Source organism: Rhinopithecus roxellana, chromosome 9, assembly GCF_007565055.1.
Source record: "Rhinopithecus roxellana isolate Shanxi Qingling chromosome 9, ASM756505v1, whole genome shotgun sequence".
In the NCBI taxonomy this organism is placed as follows: Eukaryota; Metazoa; Chordata; class Mammalia; order Primates; family Cercopithecidae; genus Rhinopithecus; species Rhinopithecus roxellana.
Genome location: NC_044557.1, coordinates 101308852 through 101329039, shown reverse-complemented (window position 1 = coordinate 101329039; position 20188 = coordinate 101308852). Strand labels below are relative to the sequence as shown.

At 39.3% G+C, this 20188-nt stretch overlaps 1 protein-coding gene across 7 annotated transcripts in view; it reads left to right on the top strand.

The window, feature by feature from the left end:
• The window catches only part of NSMCE2 (NSE2 (MMS21) homolog, SMC5-SMC6 complex SUMO ligase), a 277617-nt gene that overhangs the window by 11293 nt on the left and 246136 nt on the right, over positions 1–20188 (top strand). For 4 of the 7 annotated variants that reach the window (XM_010363913.2, XM_030937288.1, XM_030937285.1 and 1 more), the window contains exon 2: positions 789–959. In XM_010363913.2, the coding sequence (XP_010362215.1) occupies positions 803–959 (157 nt within the window). In that variant the 5' untranslated portion in view covers positions 789–802. Of the gene's footprint in view, positions 1–523; positions 619–788; positions 960–20188 lie in introns of all 7 variants that reach the window. The other 3 variants (XM_030937289.1, XM_030937286.1, XM_030937287.1) reach the window with 1 other exon arrangement.

Below are 20188 nucleotides of genomic sequence, written 5' to 3'. Positions count from 1 at the left end.
GCCCTCCCATCCCTTTAAAACTGTGAATTCTCCCCACTTTTCTAGTTGGTTTCAGTGAATTGAATTTCAAATGGCTTCTGAATTAAGCAGAGATGTCCTTTTGTAGGCAGCTTTACATTGCTTTACTAAGCTGAAACAAATTGTGGTTGAAGATACAGATTAGGAAGTGTTAAATATGAAGGTAATAACCGAAACAATTATAGTGGATGTACTGCCAGAAGACAAGTTTATAGAGAAATTCTGCTTTCACTGACTCTGGGATCTCACCAAGTCTATTAATCTGTAAGAAGCCAGAGGAACTGGCAGGAATATAGATTTTCTCTTTTTTTTACAGTTTCCAGAATTCAATATGCATATATGTTGGATAGTTTAACAATTATAGGTTTTCAAAATAGCTTACTAATAAACTATTTTATTAGTATTTTTTCTCTTTGGAAAATTGCATCATATGAGTGGTCTACTTTTTCTAACCCATTTATCTTGTAGTCTTTTAAGAAATGTGCTGTTGTTGACTTCTTCACAGAATCCAGCACTCTTTTGGAAGAGGGTAATCTCCCTCCAAAAACTGAGGACACTTACCTTCCCCATATATTGAGTCCAGCTTGTTTGGTGGCCCAGGTGGGTGGCACAATGATTTGGTGTCTTCTCTATGGGATATACAGAATAGTGTGGCACTTACGAGATACTGGATACATTTATATGAATGTTTACAGCAGTTTTATTAATATTTTCCTGTGCAGTTATTTTTCTGACTTACGAATCTTGTTTCATTGTGTTTCAAAACTTAGGTAATAATTTCAAGATGCCAGGACGTTCCAGTTCAAATTCAGGTTCAACTGGTTTCATCTCCTTCAGCGGTGTAGAGTCTGCTCTCTCCTCCTTGAAAAACTTCCAAGCCTGTATCAACTCTGGTATGGACACAGCTTCTAGTGTGGCTTTGGATCTTGTGGGAAGTCAGAGTAAGTAAAATTAAAACTTCTTTTGTGTCTACTTTGAGGTAACACTGTGTGATGGTATTAATCTGGGGGTGCCTTTTGAGTATTCTTGGGGGAATGATTTAACCCTTCTAGGCATCTGTTTTCTCATCTTGTTCTACACACCACGGTAGGGTACTGAGGGTGAAATGAGATTGACTCATTCATGTGTGTTCAGACAGTTAAGTTCCATGAGAAACTGCACTAGAAATTTATGGGCAAAGATTTAAAGATCCTGACCTCAAGGAGCATACAATCTAAAGTATTTGACATTTGTGAACTGTAAGGTATATAAATTTATTATGATATTGTTATTTTCCAGTAGTTTATACTTTGGTCATGCTTGATTACTCAGTAGATAGACTAAGCTAGGGATACCAGCAAAGGAAGGCCTCAACAAAAATGAGAAAAGTTAAACTTAATGAATTTTACCTACATTTGTTCAATCAAAAAGATCTAGAAAGATGTGATTTGCAGGCCTGGTGCAGTGGCTTACGCCTGTAATCCCAGCACTTTGGGAGGCCGAGGCGGGCATATCACGAGGTCAGGAGTTCGAGACCAGCCTGGCCAATATGGTGAAACCCTGTCTCTACTAAAAATACAAAACCAACATGGTGAAACCCTGTCTCTACTAAAAATACAAAAAATTAGCTGGGTGTGGTGGCAGGCGCCTGTAATTCCAGCTACTCGGGAGGCTGAGGCAGGAGAATCACTTGAACCCGGGAGGCGGAGGTTGCAGTGAGTCAAGACTGTACCACTACGCTCCAGCCTGGACAACAGAGCAAGACTCCGTCTCAAAAAAATAAAAGTTATTTGCTTTCTTTGGAGTAGAATTGTTTTTATTTTATTTTACACATGGAGCCAGAGGAGCAGCATGATCCTTTTGTTTTCTTTTTAATGGCATAGGATTTGAGCAATTTGTGATGTGCCTTGGTGTGATTTTCTTTGTCCTGACTGATGTTGTTTGAGTTTTATAGATCTGTCAGCTTATAGTTTTTTGAATCAAATTTGGAAAAATTTCTGCTACTATTTCTTCAAATATATATTTTTTACTCCTCTGCTCTCTTCTCCTTCTGTGTGACTCACATTTCATGTATGTTAGATGGGTTGATATTGTCCCATAAATCAGTGGGACTTCATAGATTTTTTTTCCGTCTTTTTACTCTTTAGCTTCAATTTGAATAATTTCTGTTGCTAAGTTCATTTATCTTGTCTGCTGCGGTGTCTAATCTGATAATTCCATTTAGTGAATTTAAAAATTTCAGTTATTTTGTTTTTAATTGTTGAAGACATAGCAAAGAATTAAGTAGAATCTTTATTTTTAGTCTTACATTTTTTTCTTCATTGTGTCCATTTTTTTCTTTACATTCTTGAGTATATGGTTTTCTTTACATTCTTGAGTATATGGAACCTGTTTATAATAGCTGTTTTAATATCCTTGAATGTGAATTCTGTCATCTGTATGTGTATTATGTTGTTGAGTGTTTGGATTTTGTTGTCTTTTTTTTTTTTTTTTTTCAGACGGAGTTTCACTCTTGTTGCCCAGGTTGGAGTACAATGGTGCAATCTTGGCTCACTGCAAACTCCACCTCCCGGGTTCAAGCGATTCTCCTGTCTCAGCCTTCCAAGTAGCTGGGGTTACAGGCATGTGCCACCACGCCCAGCTAATTTTGTATTTTTAGTAGAGATGGAGTTTCTGCATGTTGGCCAGACTGGTCTCAAACTCCTGACCTCAGGTAATCCGCCTGCCTCAGCCTCCCAAAGTCCTGGGATTACAGGTGTGAGCCACCGCGCTGGCCTGTTGTCCTCTTTTGAAGAGTGTTGGAGTTTGTTTGGTGGGCAGCTAAGTGATTATGGATTAGGCCGATCCTTTCCAGGCTTGTCCTTAAGCTTTGTTGGGGCAAGTCTAGTGTAGCCTTTATGTTAGGGCTAATTTAGCCTTGTTACAAAGCATGGCCCTTCTGGAGTCTCTGTTGATTGCCCCGAGGGTTCACTGAGATAGCTCTATTCTGGCTGGATGGAATTTGAATGTCTCCCTCTCCTAGTTCCTACGAGACTGAACCTGGGAGTTGTTCACTTTATAGCTGTCAGTATTTGCTCCTCAGCATTTTAGGATTCATCATCAGACTCAAGGAGAACCCAGTGCAGATTCCTAGAGCTCTTTATCTGCATAGCTCCCTCCCAGTGCTTTCTCTTGCAAACTCTGCTGGCTGCCTCAGCCTCTCTGAACTGCAGTCGCTGTCTCCTCAATCCTTCAATACTGCTGTGCTAGGCCGGGCGCGGTGGCTCCTACCTGTAATCCCAGCACTTTGCAAGGCTGAAGCAGGAGGATCACCTGAGGTCAGGAGTTCAAGGCCAACATGGCGAAACCCTGTCTCTACTAAAAATACAAAAATTAGCCAGGCATGGTGGAGGATGCCAGTAGTCCCAGCTACTGGGGAGGCTGAGGCAGGAGAATCGCTTGAACCTGGGAGAAGAGGATTGCAGTGAGCCGAGATTGTGCCACTGCACTCCAGTCTGGGGAACAGAGTGAGACTCCATCTCAAAAACACCCGTGGATTCCTCCTCCCTTGTGCAGGGAGGACGCCTTTGCAAGACTTTTCCCAGTTTTCCCTTATTGCAGTAATTACAGTCCTGTTCTGCCTTTGTCCCACTGTCCCATAGCTATTGTTTCATATATTTTGTTTAGTTTTTCAGTCATTAATGGCAGGTGGACCAGCTCCATACAGTTACTCATTTAAGGCTAACAGCAGGTGTCATAATCTTTTTAGTGGGTGGCCTCCAAATGTTTTAACCCTGCCTGGTCTATTTTTGAGTATATTTTTGGTGATCATAGATAATTTGGCTTTGATAGATCGGCCTGTATAAAAGTCATAGTAAAGTCTTAAACCATAAGAGAGAAGACTGGAACATAACCCTCTTGGGAGACCGTATCAGTTTTTTTCAGGATTCTCATTGAAGACTCCTGAGAGTTTTAGCTACAGAGTTCTTTTTTTTTTCTCTTGGTTTTGTTTTGTTTTAAGTAAGTGTATTTTGTTGTAAAATACAACATACTTTGTGCAATTTAAAAAGAATTATAAACATCATTTTTTGAAAGGTTCATGCTCTAAAGCAGAAGTTGGCACAGAGTTTTTCTATAAAGGGCCAGATAATAAATATTTTCAGCTCTGTGGGCCATGTGGTTTCTGTCACAACCCTGCTGTTGAAGTGCAAAACCCACCACAGACAGTACGTAAATGAATGGGCATGACTGTGGTCTTATAAAACTTTATTTACAAAAATGGGCAGTGGGCCGGATTTGGCTCACAGGCCTTAGTTTGTCAACCCCTGCTTTAGTGCCACAGGTTGTCATTAAGTAATTTTTAAAAGAAAGAGCTATTTATTTTTTAATATTTGGATTAATCTTACAGCAATAATTTTACGGCAAATACTTGGTTTTGCATTTACCAAAAAAAGTTAATTTAAGAAAATTTTTGATCAAGTTATATGGGAAAAAAGTGAACTAAACAAGTTAGATACAGAGTCACCAGGAGCCTGGAATACTTATGAACTCAATACATATATGAATACACACACACACACACACACACACAGACATTTTAACTAATACCAGGAGTCAGAATAACAAAGTAGTCAACATAAACTTACCCAATGACTATTCTGCGTATAATTCAGCTCTAGGTTTTAAAGAGGACATAAACAAGTATTAAGTAGTTCCTCCCTTCATAGAGTTTGCCATCTTAGTAGGAAGACAAACACATTAAAATACCAGAACGATGACAAAACAAAAAAGATGTTATAAAACTGCAAATAACTATTATCACCACAGATCTCACCAGAAAAGTCATACACTCTCAAATTTATAATGGTGAACACAAATTTTTCAAAGTTCTAATTGTTTCTTTAAAACTTTCATTTTGGGCTGGGTGTGGTGGCTCACGCCTGTAGTCCCAGCACTTTGGGAGGCTGAGGCAGGTGGATCACGAGGTTAGGTGTTTGAGACCAGCCTGACCAACATGGTGAAACCCCATCTCTGCTAAAAATACAAAAATTAGCCAGGCGTGGTGGCACGCACCTGTAATTCCAGCCACTCAGGAGGCTGAGGCAGGAGAATAGCTTGAACCCAGGAGGCGGAGGTTGCAGTGAGCAGAGATCATGCCACTGCACTCCAGCCTGGGCAACAGAGCAAGACTCCGTCTCAGAAAAAAAAAAAAAAAAAAAAGAAACAAAACAAAACAAAACAAAAACAAACAACTTTCATTTTGGCTGGGTGCTATGGCTCACACTTGTAATCCTAGCACTTTAAGAAGCCGAGGCAGGTGGATCACCTGAGTTCAGGAGTTGGAGACCAACCTGGCCAACATGGCGAAAATCTGTCTCTACTGAAAATACAAAAATTACCTAAAAATACAAAAATTACCTGGGCATGGTGGCCTGCGCCTATAATCCCAGCTACTTGGGAGGCTGAGGCAGGAGAAACGCTTGAACCCCGGGGGCGAAGGTTGCAGTGAGCCAAGATCGCGCCACTGCACTCCAGCCTGGGTGAAAGAGTGAAATTCTGTCTAAAAAAAAAAAAACTTTCATTTTATCATTAGCAACAAATGCTGTTAGTTGTCTTTGAAATTACAGGTGCACAGGCTCACTTTCTTCATTTTTGAGCAAATGTCTTTTGGGTACCCAAACCTGAATAACCGTAGTTTGTCTGTGAATTGTTCTATATTGTACTGTTTCATCAAGGACTTTTTTTTTGTTTTTTAAGATGGAGTCTTGTTCTGTCCCAGGCTGTGGTGCAGTGGTGCAATCTTGGCTCACTGCAACCTCCACCTCCCGGGTTCAAGCTATTCTTCTGTCTCAGCCTCCTGAGTAGCTGGGATTATAGGCACGCGCCACCATGCCCGGCTAATTTTTGTATTTTTAGTAGAGACGGGGTTTCACCATGTTGGCCAGGCTGATCTCAAACTCCTGACCTCGTGATCCACCCGCCTCGGCCTCCCACAGTGCTGGGATTACAGGTGTGAGCCACTGCGCCCGGCCTCTCAAGGACATTCTTAAATGAAACTAGCATTTGTTTTACTATGAGTGCTTGGTAGAGAGGAATACAATGATCTTTTAGAGTACAGCAGTTTGGTGCCAGTGCTCTGATTTTTGCTAAGGCACCAGCAGTTTTTTCCACAATTGCTTTTGCACCATCAGTACAAATGTCCAACACAGTTAAAAAAGAAAAAGAAAAACAAACCCAGACAAATAGCATCTTAAAATTATGATGTAAATTAGCTAGGCATGGTGGCTAACACCCGTAATCTCAGCACTTTGGGAGGCCAACGCGAGCAGATTGCTTCAGCTCAGGAGTTTGATACTAGCCTGGAGCCACATGGCAAACCCTGTCTCTACAAAACACACAAAAATTAGCCAGGCATGGTGGTGCACACCTGTAGTCCCAGCTACTCACAAAGCTGAGATGGGAGGACAGCTTAAGCCCAGGTGGCAGAGGTTGCGGTGAGCTGAGATCACACCACTGTACTCCAGCCTGGGCAACAGGGCCAGAGCCTGTCTCAAAAAAAAAAAAAAAAAAAAATGATGAAAATAGTTTCAACCCACAGACCCCCTGAAAGGGCTCAGAAGACCACACTGAGAACAAACTGAGTTTAATTGCTTATGAATAGGAGGTAGATGACATGAGAAATCCTCTGTAGAGAGAAAGCCAAGGGTAATCACTCCCACTGAGGTAATTCAGCAAGAGCTTGTTAGGGGAGCGGTGTTAATGTGATACCAGACTGAGGTGCTGTCCAAGGACCCGAAGAGTAGGAAAACACCAGGTGTTTAAAGAAATTGAAGGGTAGCTCAGCCTGTAACAGTAGATGAAAGACTTGTAGAAGGCAGCCAGTACTAAGGCAGCCAGCATCAGCACTTAAGTGCATGCTTGCTGTTGGATCCAATCCTAACTCTGTCATAAGTTCTGTAACTTTGAGTAAGGTACCTAACTTCTTTCAGCTTCTGATTTCTTATCTGTGAAATAGGATTAAAATGTCTGCTTTGTAAGATTGTTGGGACTAAATGAGATAATATATGTTAAGTGCTCTTAGCCACAGTGTTAATTCAATAGCTATCATACATGACAGTTAGCAATTAGTAAAGTTTGAGGGTCAGAACTTAGAAGAAAGGCCTGTGATCTGAAGAGGGTAAGAAAGATGGGTGAGTTTGGAAGTCTATTTAAGACTGAGTCCAGCTAAGTCACTAATTCTTCAGATATGTTAGCCAAAACTACAAAGATAAATAAAGGTTTCTTCCTTTGAGTTGTTTACAGTCTAGGTAGGAAAAAAGACATATAGTTGTTATTCAATCATTAAGTGAACATTGATTGCCTATAATGTGACGCTTTGCCAAGGAGTTTGAACCTTATCATTGGAAGGTTTCAAGTAGAGGAAAAATATGGTAAGATCCAGTTTTAGAAAGATAAATGCCCATGGCAGTACTGAGGAAGGAGAGACTTCAGGTGGCCAAAGAGGAGATTATGTTAGTAGCTCAAGTGAAAAAGAAAATAACTTTGAGTAAGGTATTGTAACTAAGGTAAAAAGGATTTGATTTGTGTGCTTTGTATCTTATACCCTCGTAATACAGGCATAATAGTGTAATAGACGATTGCCTGGGTTCTTATCCCAGTGCCCTCACTTATCTTTGTGACCTTGGGCAAATTCTCTACCCTCCATTTGCCTCAGGTTTCCTATTTATAAAAGGCATTATTTGGGGATTAGTGAGATAATATTTTACAAATATTATTAGTACTATTCTAAGTGCTCAGTAATTGTTAGCTGTTACTAGTAATTTGGTGTGCATTTGAGTTTGAGTTGACCGGTGGGTGTGTTGGACAACAGCAAATGGATTGGGAGAAATTAAAGTGCAGAAGAGCAAGTGGGGAATTTCATGGATTATCTCAGAACAGAAATACTCTGTTTTCCTTAGTTTTATGAGATTGTTGACTTTTTGGGTTGCCTGATTTCATCTCAGATCAGAGTGAACTTTGATAAACAAAATGATAGTGATCACATAGGTGTCATTTTCTCACTTTGCCCTGAAATTTTCCTGTTGTTGTATTATTAAGTTATTGGTAAAGGAGATTCTTGCTCCCAAGAACTTGGGTGGTGATGTGTTTTATTTTGTTTCTTATTGGTTGTAGATTCCTAATTCCTATACCAGGTGTTTGTCCCTGTTCAATTTTCTAGCTTATTTGAAATGATCACCTTTGCCTGGGTTATGTTAGAATATATGGTGTCTAGGCAATTAGACTCACCACTAGCATGTTTATTCATTTTTCTCTAAATTTCTTGATATTCTTGTATTACCTTTATTTGACCTGAGAAATGAAAGTTGTTACCTTAGGAGATTTTTTTTCAGATTACCGAAGCTTACTCTTTTCAGATTTTTGAGTTTATTATGTAGTTTTCTGCTATCTTACACAGACTATACTGACCTAATTAACTGGAATTATTTTAAATCATCTTTAAGCAGTTTTAGTAAGCTCTTTAGGTTTAGTTAAGCAAATTTGAGGAATCTCCCTTCTCTAAAATGTTAATATACCTCAAAGATGTAAATTACATCTTTGTAGTTTTCAAAGATGTGTCGTCTCTTCTCATGCCTCTCTGCCAGGGCAAGTCTGTGAATGGACTTCAGAGGTTTGGTTAATGCTCTGCACTTCTACAAAAATGTATGTGCATGAGGATTAAAAGTTTTACCAGATTCTTGCTAAATATTTGATAGCAACGTTTAGAAGTAAAGAATTAAAGTTTTCTCTATATATTGCTTTTCTTTCTGTGATTTTGGAGCTATAGGGCAGAAAGATTACAGTTACTGTGGTCAGGCAGTTAATTGGATATTTGTTGAGCTATGCTAAAGTGTGGTGATGATGATGAATTTGTTACATACTTAACTGGTGGTGCTCTTTTAACATGTGCTATCTCATTTGATCCTAACAGTAATCCTGTGAAGTAGGGACTGTTGCTGGCCCCACTTTACACATGAAAAAAAATTGAGGCTTAGCGAAGTTACATGCGTTTTTTAAGGTCACAAAGTTAGGAAGTGTTTCAGTAGGGATTTGATTATAAGCAGTCTGACTTCATAGTTTCTGCCCTTCACCATTATGCTTCAAAAAAAAAATGTATTGTGCCAGTGTCATGGCCTGTTCAGTCAAATAACATTTAGCGATGTTTTGCTTAGATAATTTTTATGGTTTTTTTTTTTTTTTTGAGGATAATATTATCTTTTTTTTTTTTTTTTTAGTACCCAAACGAGGTTGCATGCTTTTTCAGAAACATCCTGTCATGGAGGTCATGTACAGTCATGAGGGGAAGGAGCTGGGACCTTTCAGGGCCTTTGTACTGACCCTAGACTGTCTACTTTCAGTTCTTGTAATGGCAGGAAAAGAAACCCACGTTTGACGAAGCAACAGCTGTCATGTTGGCTCTTCTTGCAGCCGTTTACAGTCCTGACTTGTGGAAGTGATACATCAAATTGATTGAATGAAAGTCTGTTCTTTCATGTGTCCACAACTTGTGTTCTGGCTAAGAATCATCACCTTTTTAGATCTAGTTCCTTTTTGTCTTGCCTTAGTCCCCACCCAGCCAAAAAACAAAGTTTTCACTGTGGGGCAGTTACTTCAGAGTTCACGATGAGTAAAAAACAACCAGCAAAGTGAAAAATTACATGGTCAGGGACATTTACTGCCCTCATGAATGACTGACCTCTAACATTTGCAAATGTTAAGCATTTCCTTGAGAGAATAGTTTTAAATCCGGGTGCTTTGGGGGTAAGATTCTAATTTTGCTCCTGGATGAGATATTCTTTTTTTTTTTTTTTTTTTTCGATACGGAGTCTCGCTCTGTCGCCCAGGCTGGAGTGCAGTGGCCAGATCTCAGCTCACTGCAAGCTCTGCCTCCCGGGTTTACGTCATTCTCCTGCCTCAGCCTCCCGAGTAGCTGGGACTACAGGCACCACCACCTCGCCCGGCTAGTTTTTGTATTTTTTAGTAGAGACGGGGTTTCACCGTGTTCGCCAGGATAGTCTGGAACTCCTGACCTCGTGATCCGCCCGTCTCGGCCTCCCAAAGTGCTGGGATTACAGGCTTGAGCCACCGCGCCCAGCCAAGATATTCTTAAATCTAGAAATTTGGTAAGTGTGGGTGAAAAGGAAAAAAACTCCCAGAAACTTGTGATCCATAACCCTATCACCCATCACCTTATTTTATGAAAAAGGGATAAGCATTTTGCTTAAACCTTTTATGTTCAAAATGTTTTGAGGGTAGTTGCAGTGGCTCACACCTGTAATCTCAGCACTTTAGGAGGCCGAGGTGGGCGGATCACTTGAGGTCAGGAGTTCGAGATCAGCCTGGCCAACACGATGAACCCCGTCTCTCCCAAAAATACAAAAATTAGCTGGACATGGTGGTGCGTGCCTGTAATCCCAGCTACTTGGGAGGCTAAGGCACAAGAATTGCTTGAACTTGGGAGGCAGAAGTTGCAGCGAGCCAAGGTCACGCCACTGCACTGCAACCTAGGCAACAGAGCAAGACTCTGTCTCAAAGAAAAAAAGGTGCTTTGAAAATTACTTGATAGTTTGATATGCCAATACAACTGACCTGACATTTTCAGGGCTTGATTTTTCAGGAAGACTTATATTCTGGATTTTTCACTGTGTTGTATTTCTCCTTTAGAGCACTGCTTTTTGTTATTAGGAGTCTGGTTAAGTCGGGGAGGTTTCTTTTTGACCTTGTTCCTGTCTTTTATTTCATAATTATTGAATAGAAGCAGTAACTAGAAGTAGGTGGTTTCTAATGGTGAGTAGTGGCCACAATGATAATAAAAATAACAATAACCGTAAGAAGCCAATGTTTGTATTCTTATACAGCTTTTATAACTGGAGCCAATTATATAAGCAAAATAGCATTATAACTTAAATAAGTGAAGATTATTAAACATATATACTTAGTTATGCTGTATGTAGTACTAAAAGTAAAAGGCAGTGCCTACACCAGGATGTAGAGAAAAGGGAAACCCTTATGTGTTGGTGGGAATGTAAATCAGTACAGTCATTATGGAAAACAGTATGGAGGTTCCTTTAAAAATTAAAAATAGAACTACCATATGATCTAGCAATCCCAGTAATAGGTATATATCCAAAGGATGTATGTCAAAGAGATATCTGCCTTCTCATATTCACTTCAACATTATTCACAATAGCCAAGATACAGAAGCAAAACTGAGTGTCTATCAATGGATGAATGCATAAAGAAAACTGTGTTGTGTATACATAATGGAATATTATTCGGCCTTAAAAAAGAATGCAATACTGTCATTTGCAACAACATGTGTGAATCTGGAAGAGGTTATGCTAAGCAAAATAAGCCAACCACAGAAAGATAAATAGTGCATGATCTCACTTGTATGTGGAATCTAAAAAGTTGAACTCATAGAAGCAGATAGTAGAATGATGGTTACCAAGGGATTGGGGATGGGGAGGGTGGGAGGACTGGGGAAATGTTGGTCAAAGGATACAAAATTACCATTAGGAGGAAAGAGTTCAAGAGATCTATTGTACAATATGGTGACTATAGTTAATAACTATTATATACTTGAAAATTGCTAAGAGAGTAGATATTAAGTGTTTTCACTACCAATAACTGATTTAAATATGTGAGGTATTGTTAACTAGCTTGATTTAGCCATTCCACAATGTTTATGTATTTCAAAACAAAATGTATACCATAAATATATCTAATTTTTGTCAATTAAAAATAAATTTAAGAGTGAATGTTTATATATTAACAAAAAATAAGGGGGATGAGTCAGTGCCTACAGAATATGAAAAATCCAGCTTTCGAAAACTCAGTTCTTTTTTGCTGATATCTTCATGTATCCTAGAACTGTGTTTTTTCATTCATTTTAGTGGTACCATTGTAGACTTTATAGTTAAGCAAAGAACTGTTGTGGTGGCTCACACCTGTAATCCCAGTGCTTTGGGAGGCCAAGGCTGGAGGAGGCCTTGAGACCAGGAGTTTGAGACCACTCTGCACAACATAGTGAGACCTTGTCTCTACAGATATTTTTAAAATGAGTCAGGTGTGGTGGCGTGCACCTATAGTCCTAGCTACTCCAGAGGGTGAGGCAGGAGGAGCCCAGTAGTTCAAGGCTGAAGCAAGATATGATTATACTACTACATTTGAGCTTGGGCAACACAGCAAGACCACGTCTCTAAAAAATAAATAAATAAAAATATATAGTTAAATGGATAAAAGGAACAACTTATGAGAAATACATTTCTGGAGGAGGAGATTAAAGTATACTAATAAAAAGAATCACAAGGAAAATTTTCACAATGATGTGAATTAGAACCTGAACACAATAAAGTGTAAACCAACCTTTCAACACCGGTTTAGGTGTGCAGCAAGATTTACCAGAGTGAAATTCATAGTTATTTTCCCCATCATCCTTTCCTTTCTCATCAGCAGTATCCACCATGTTCATATTGATTGTCTGTTAATATCATCTTGATTCTGAAAGGGACCTTAGTGGTTAGGTAATCTCTCATAAATGCTTTTGCCCATTGGTTGTTCAGGGAATGGGAACTTTTCAGAATGATTGAGGTTTAGCAGATTCTAGGATTGGGTAGAGGGTAGAGGAGTAGTGTGACAACTACTCCTATGAATTTGATAGGATTCTCCTCCCTTTGGTTGTGAAAATTCCCAGTTATTAAGATTAGTTAGATTTAGACTTGTTTTTAGATTGTATGCTCAAGAAGTTACCTATAAGCACATGATCTTCTGAAAATCTGAACATCAATATTTTGCCTGGTATGTCTAGGCCCTTGAAATTTAGAATTGCAGTATGTCCTTCATCCCACTTCTTTCGGAATCTCTTACCTGCTTCTCTGCTTTATTTTTCTCTTGACTATTTAATAACGCTACCTCACTTTCTAACATACTGTATAATTGCTTTCTTAATGTTATTTATTGTCTGTCTCTGCCCTGAATGTACGCTCTGTGATAGCAGGGGTTTTTGTCAGATGCTATACACATGATACGCAGTAAGCACTCAATAAATGAATGAATATGTTTAAAACCTAACAGGAAAATTACTATAAAAATTTCCTCTGATTGTCTAGCTCATTTATCCATACATACCCACACACATTTTCATGGATTATATATGCACTCCATCCATGCCTATACCCCATCCATATCCACGTACACATACATATGTATATATGTATGTGTAACAGTGGGTGATTTTACCCTCCCGGGTCCTTCGGCAGTGTCTGGAGACATTTCTGGCTGTCACAACTCGGGAGTATGGGGAGTGTGTGTGCCCTGACCTCTAGGTGTTCAGATGCTGCTAAACAGCCTTCAACGAATAGGACAGCCCCTGCACAGCAAAGAACTGTGCAGCCTAAGCTGTCATTAGTGCTGAGGCTGAGAAACTCTAATACACACACTAATGTATGCATGCATACATACGTATATACATACATAGTCACTGATGAAAAAAATCTACTTAGAGAATTTTTGAAATTTGTAGTAGAAAGCATAGGCAATACTAAGGGTTCTTTAGGTAAATAATACTTGTACCTTTATTGCTCTTTTTGCTGGTAGTTAAGGCTTTTCCTTATTTTCAGAGTTGATAGCATTCCTCGTGTTTCCCTTATATTTTATGTTTCTTTATGTGTCATATTTCCCTCACTGGACTGTATGTCCTTGAGATTAGGATTCCCGTATAGCCATCCTCATGCCCCAACTCTCAGAGCTTGGCAGTGGACTTCGTATGGTTTAGGTTCTCTTGAAATGCTTATTGAGTGAACCAGTCAGTCAACCAAGTAACTAAGAAATTTGGGTGTTGGATTGTAGAAGCCACGATAGGAATATTGACTCCACCCATGGAAATGGGCAAATGTCACAAATTAGACCCACCCCAACAACTGGAGAGCTGGTTGTAAAGCAGTTACCAGCACACCCCTGGGCATATCTGACATTGGAGCAAATTTGCATTGGGTAGACAGGTTTGGAAAAGGGCTCTAAAGGTAACAAAGCCTATATACTGGAGGGACTTCAGAGTCCCCCTTTTTCTCCACCAGTGAGATTGCATGTACATTGATTTATGTCTTGGAAATATGTGAAAGATGTTTCTATTAAATCTTTCAGGCTGGGTTCAGTGGCTCATGCCTGTAATCCCAGCACTTTGGGAGGCCGAGTCACACAGATCACCTGAGGTCAGGAGTTCAAGACCACCCTGGCCAACACAGTGAAGCCCCATCTCTGTTAAAAATACAAAAGTTAGCCAGGTGTGGTGGCAGGTGCCTATAATCCCAGCTACTTGGGAGGCTGAGGCACAGAATCACTTGAACCAGGGAGGTGGAGGTTGCAGTGAGCCAAGATTGCCCCACTGCACTCCAGCCTAGGTAACAGAGCAAGATTCTTGTCTCAATAAATAAATAAATCTATCTATCTGTCTGTCTATCTATCTATCTATCTATCTATCTATCTATCTATCTATCTATCTATCTATCTATCTTTCGTGGCCATTAGTATATTATTTAGTCTTGACCTGGGAGATGCTTGCTGATGCAACTGTTTACAAAAATGCTGAAGTAGGTGAAGAAAAGGGAGCTTTCATAGCCTGCAATAGGCAAATATGAAATAAAGGTGTATGTTGTGGAAATCACTGAAAGAGGTCAGTATCCTCATCCTCACTCTGCAGAAGGGGAAATTAGGCTCATTGAGTTGAAACAACTTACCATAAGGCACACACCCAAGTTGCAAACTGGGAATTTGCATTTGGACCCAGTTTGCCCGACTCCAGCCCCATGACCTACATTTACTTGTGGTCTCTTTCCTTTCTTTCCTCTTTCTGCTAACTATGGATGAATGGCAGTTAGTGATATATCAGACATCAAGTTCTTATTACAAATATATGAGGCTTGTAATATTAATTCTGTTTTACAAATGACAAAACTTAAAGCTCAGAAAGTTAATTTTTGGACCAAGGTCACAGCTAACAAATGGCAGAACATTTGAACTTGGCAAGGCAGTATGGCACATAGACTCATACGCTACTCACCACAGATCCTTCAGTGCAATGACAATGACAACAAAGAAAGTTAATTTTTAAAAATGAGATCAAAGATTTTCTTTCTTATGTTAAAAAAAATTCTTATTATTTCCATTTTACTTGACCCAGCTTTCTATGACTTATTTTTACTAACTTATTTCTGTGTACAGGGAAGGTTTGGAAGAAAGTCTTTTGTCAGAAACTCATCCTGTTATGGGTAGTTGCTTTTATAATGTTAGAATTAGTTGCTCTGTGTGTGCGTGTGTGTGCGCACGCCTGGGAGTGTCTGTGTTTTGAAAGGACAAATTAAAAACTAATCAATAGAGCAAGTCTTTGAAATTCCTTAACCTACTTACGTCATTGACAGTAATGTCTGTGGTGTTACCTGTCATGGAGGCTTGAGCTTGCAAGGCTAGCTTTCCAGAGGCGATTTATTTTCTTCTAAGTGATATGTTTGCAGTTTGAGCCACAGAGCAAAGCATAATGCTTAATTATCACTACATGGGCCAGTGGCCATACCGAAGATATATCTCTTGATCCAGTTCTCTTAAGCATATAACTTTTTTTTTTTTTTTTTTTTTTGCGGTGGAGCCTCTCTCTCTGTCAACCACTCTGGAGGGCAGTGGCACGATCTTGGCTCATTGCAACCTCCGCCTCCTGGGTTCAAGCAGTTTTCCTGCCTAAGCCTCCCAAGTAGCTGGGACTACAGGCACTGTCTTCTAAGACCTAAATGGAAAAGAAAAAATTTAGCAGAGCTTCATCAGATTTGCTTTTTTCTTGATTATTTATAATATAGTTACACAAAGCAGATGTATACAGTGGACTTGCAGTGGTGTCTATTAGCATTAGGGTAGCTGCTGCATACTTTTAAAAATCACCAATATTCAGCCTCTTTGGCCTTTTTGTTTTTTTTTTTTGAGACAGGGTCTTGCTCTGTCACCCAGGCTGGAGTGCAGTGGCATGATCTCGGCTCACTGCAACCTCTGCCTCCCAGGTTCAAACAATTCTCACGCCTCAGCCTCCCAAAGTGCTAGGATTACAGGCATGAGCCACTGCTCCCGGCATTCAGTCTCTTTGACTTTTTGTGTGCTTACAAGTAAATTTTCCCCCTTCCTAAGATACCATAATTTGCTATATCCCCATATCTGGATATCCTGATACCAGTTAATGCGTTTTCTTTGTTCCATGGGGCTTTTTGCATTTATACCTTTTTTATTTTTATTTTCTTTTTTTTTAAGAGATGGGGTCTTACTCTGTCGCCCAAGCTCACAGTAGTCTCTACTGCCGTGGCTTAAATGATTCTCCCAACTCAGCCTCCCAAAGTAGCTGGGACCAGAGGCGCACACCACCGTGCCCAGCTAATTTTTTTATTATTAGTAGCAACAAGGTGTTGCTATATTGTCCAGGCTGGTCGCAAACTGGTCTTCCCTTTTAAATAGGCTTCCTGAGGACAAAGATCTCAGTGTGTTCATCTGATGTCTTCAGAGTCTGGGACTTATTTAATGCCTATTAGGTGTTGAATCCATATATAAATGTGTTAGTGGCCGGGCGCGGTGGCTCAAGCCTGTAATCCCAGCACTTTGGGAGGCCGAGACGGGCGGATCACGAGGTCAGGAGATCGAGACCATCCTGGCTAACACGGTGAAACCCCGTCTCTACTAAAAAGACAAAAAAAAAACTAGCCGGGCGAGGTGGCGGCGCCTGTAGTCCCAGCTACTCGGGAGGCTGAGGCAGGAGAATGGCGTGAACCCGGGAGGCGGAGCTTGCAGTGAGCTGAGATCTGGCCACTGCACTCCAGTCTGGGTGACAGAGCGAGACTCCGTCTCAAAAAAAAAATAAAAAATAAAAAATAAATAAATAAATAAATAAATGTGTTAGTAACTGGCTTTCAAGACTGTGTTCTCTTAATACAAATATCTGGATCAAGAATGTAGAAAGTTACTTTCCAAAATGAGAAAATAAGCCCTTTTGTTAATTTTTGAACCTAATTTTTAAAGACTGCATCCAATTTTTGTGTATGGAATGTCTTAGCCAAAGGTTCTCAAACTTGGAGATGCATCAGCATCATTTTAGAGAGCTTGCTGGTCCAGGCATGGAGAAGGCTCACAATTATAATCTTAGCACTTTAGGAGGCTGAGGTGGGCGGATCACCTGAGGTCAGATGACCTCAGCCTGGCCAACATGCCCAAACCCCACCTCTACTAAAAATACAAGAAATAGCTGGGCGTGGTGGCACACGCCTCTCGTCCCAGCTACTTGGGAGGCTGAGGTGGGAGGATCACTTGAACCCAGGAGGCCGAGGTTGCAGTGAGCTGAGACCGCACCACTGCACTCCAGCCTGGGTAACAGAGCGAGATTGTCTTACAAACACACACACACACACACACACACACACACACACACACATTGCTGGACTGTGCCACTAGAGTTTTATTGAATGAGTGTAAGAATGTGCATTTCTGAGAAGTTCCCAGGGTCTGCAGGTACTCTTTGAGAACCCTTCTCTAGTCAGTATTTCCCATTTGGTAGGAAATACCACTAGGTGGCACCAGAACACTTCTTATGAAGTAGCTCTTGGCTTTTTGAACAGTGTGTATTGATTGCACAGTTTAGGATTATATAAAAGATACAATCACTAAATTACTGGAATTTGAAGCCTGAATTACTTCATGTATATAAAAAGTAAAAATGTGTTGATTCTATTAAACCAGAGAACTAAAGGACTATTAAGGTTACATTTTGAAATTAACTCTTCCAGGAATGAGTACTATACTTCTCACCTTTGCTGCTCTCATTTTCAGTTGTGTGGGTTAATCAGTTTCATTTACCAGTGATTGATGCAGATCCTTTCACAAAATAAAAATAAACATTTCATATGGATCAAAAGTATAAGTAGTATTTATTCTAAGTTAATGGATCTTGATTTTGTTTTCGATTTACACTTAAAAACCACTTTTAAAAGACTTATACATATTGTGTGCATAAATTTCTTGTAATTTTGTCCTTCTTCCAGTGGCCCAGTTTGGGGCAGTTTTAGAATGTCAGAAAGGGTGAAATGTGCTTTCCTATTGGCTTCCTTAGAAAGTTGAGTAGTTTCCTTTTTAAGAGCTATTGAGAGGAAAGCTTTGGCTGCTGTTCACCTCACCTCACCTCCTGTTACCGTGGAATCTCACTCCATAAATTTCCAATCATTCCAACACCTCCAGATTTTCTTTCTTCCATCGACTGTAACAACCTGAAAGTTGGCATGATTTCTCCACATGATGGCATGTGTGGAAATAATTACTTGCTGTGTTCCCCTGTTTGCTAAGCTCTCCCATTCACATTAGGATGTCACTTTGTGAAACAGTAAATGAGTCACTTTTTAGTTTTTAAAACAGTATGTATAGTATCTGAATACCATCTGGGTTTTTCTAGAATCCTGAGAATTATTCTATTAATTCTGCTTTTTTATCTTTGGAGCTGAGGCTTGGTTTAGGTTTCAGTGACCTAACAGGGTTTGAAAATGGCCACCACAGAAAAAACTGAATTGGAGTCACTCAATCAGATTAAAAATTAGACTAGCACCTTATTATGTACCTTTGATCATTGGAAATAATTGAGACTAGTTTAATGCTAAGCAAATATGACAGCTTATGGAGGAAGTAGATAGAACAGACTTTAGGATTATTTTTGAGACATCAGATTCCTTTTTAAAAGATACAAAATTTGATGTCTTCTAGTAAGCAGAAAGGAGCTTTTTGTAGATTGGCAATTAACATAACTAAACCAACTTGATTATTCTAGTGAAGATTATTTTATTATCCAGATCTATTTTTCTCCCTTTTCTTTCTATACTTTATAAACGCAATTATTTGTTATATATAAATGTAAAGGATTATTTATATATAGCAGTACTGTCCAGTTAAACTATAGTGTTAGCCACATGTGGAATTTAAAATTTTCTGCTGTCCTTATTACAAAAAGTAAGAAGAAAGAGGAAAAATTACCTTTAGAAAATTTTATTTAAACAAATATATCTAAAATATTTTAACATATAATCAATATGAAAGTTACTAATATTATTTTGACTTTTTTGATACTAAAATTAGAATCTTATAGTACATGTCAATCTGGACTAGCCATATTTCATATATTTAGTAGCCACATGTGAAAAATGGGTACTGTATTAGATAACAGCACATATGTAGGTTATTTCATTTGTCGGTGACTATGTCACAGAAGGGTAAGAAATCGTAAGGGTATTTAAATCAACTCATTATGTAACATTTTAGAAGTTTTGGAGAGTATTCAAATCAAACCAGTTGGTAAAAATGAGTTATTATCTGTTGATTTCTTTTGTATCTGTCACTTTTCTACCCTAGGTGTGATTGGTATTTTAATGCATAAAATACCAATTTTAAAAATAGTTTAGTCAGCCTAAAATGACTTACTTCTGAGGATCCTGCTAATATTTGCTTCTGTTTGAAATGTCATGATAATTTGAATCCACATCTACAATACTTTCATATTTTGTGGCTGATGTGGTAAATTGGTTTCTTATGGTATTGGGCAAGCCAGAAGTTAAGCCTGTTAACTTCAGCAGCCAGAATACTGTACTCTAGTTGCTATAAACAATTAGGCCTGTCAGCAATTGACCTTGGAAATGCTAATTTGCTTGTCCCTGGGTGCTGCCTCAGGCACTGGCTTTCTCTCTGTGGGTGGGAGTTATGAACCTAGTTTGGAGGAGAACTTGAGGCATTTGGGGCAAGCTCCAAACAGATGTGCTTCTTGCTTCATTTTTGCATGTGACCAAGTCGCAAGAGGCACATTCCTTGCATGAATTTCTTTGAAGGCCTTGTAGAATCAGACATGTATGCCCAGACTAAAGTTGAGAGGAAGCTTTATTACCTTTGAATTTACCCTTCCCTCTTCATTCTACTGCACATCTGCCATAAAGAAGGTTGATTAAAAAATGCTACACAGTGATTTTCATCACTATTTCGTTGTATTTCTTAAACTTATTGAAAAAGGACTTGGAAGGCATCTTTTATTAACTCTTTTGATTTTGTGTTTATTATTACTATTATAGTAGAGCCAGGAGAAAGTAGTCTGAATAAGTGAGGAGAAAGAGATGTTAGTTGG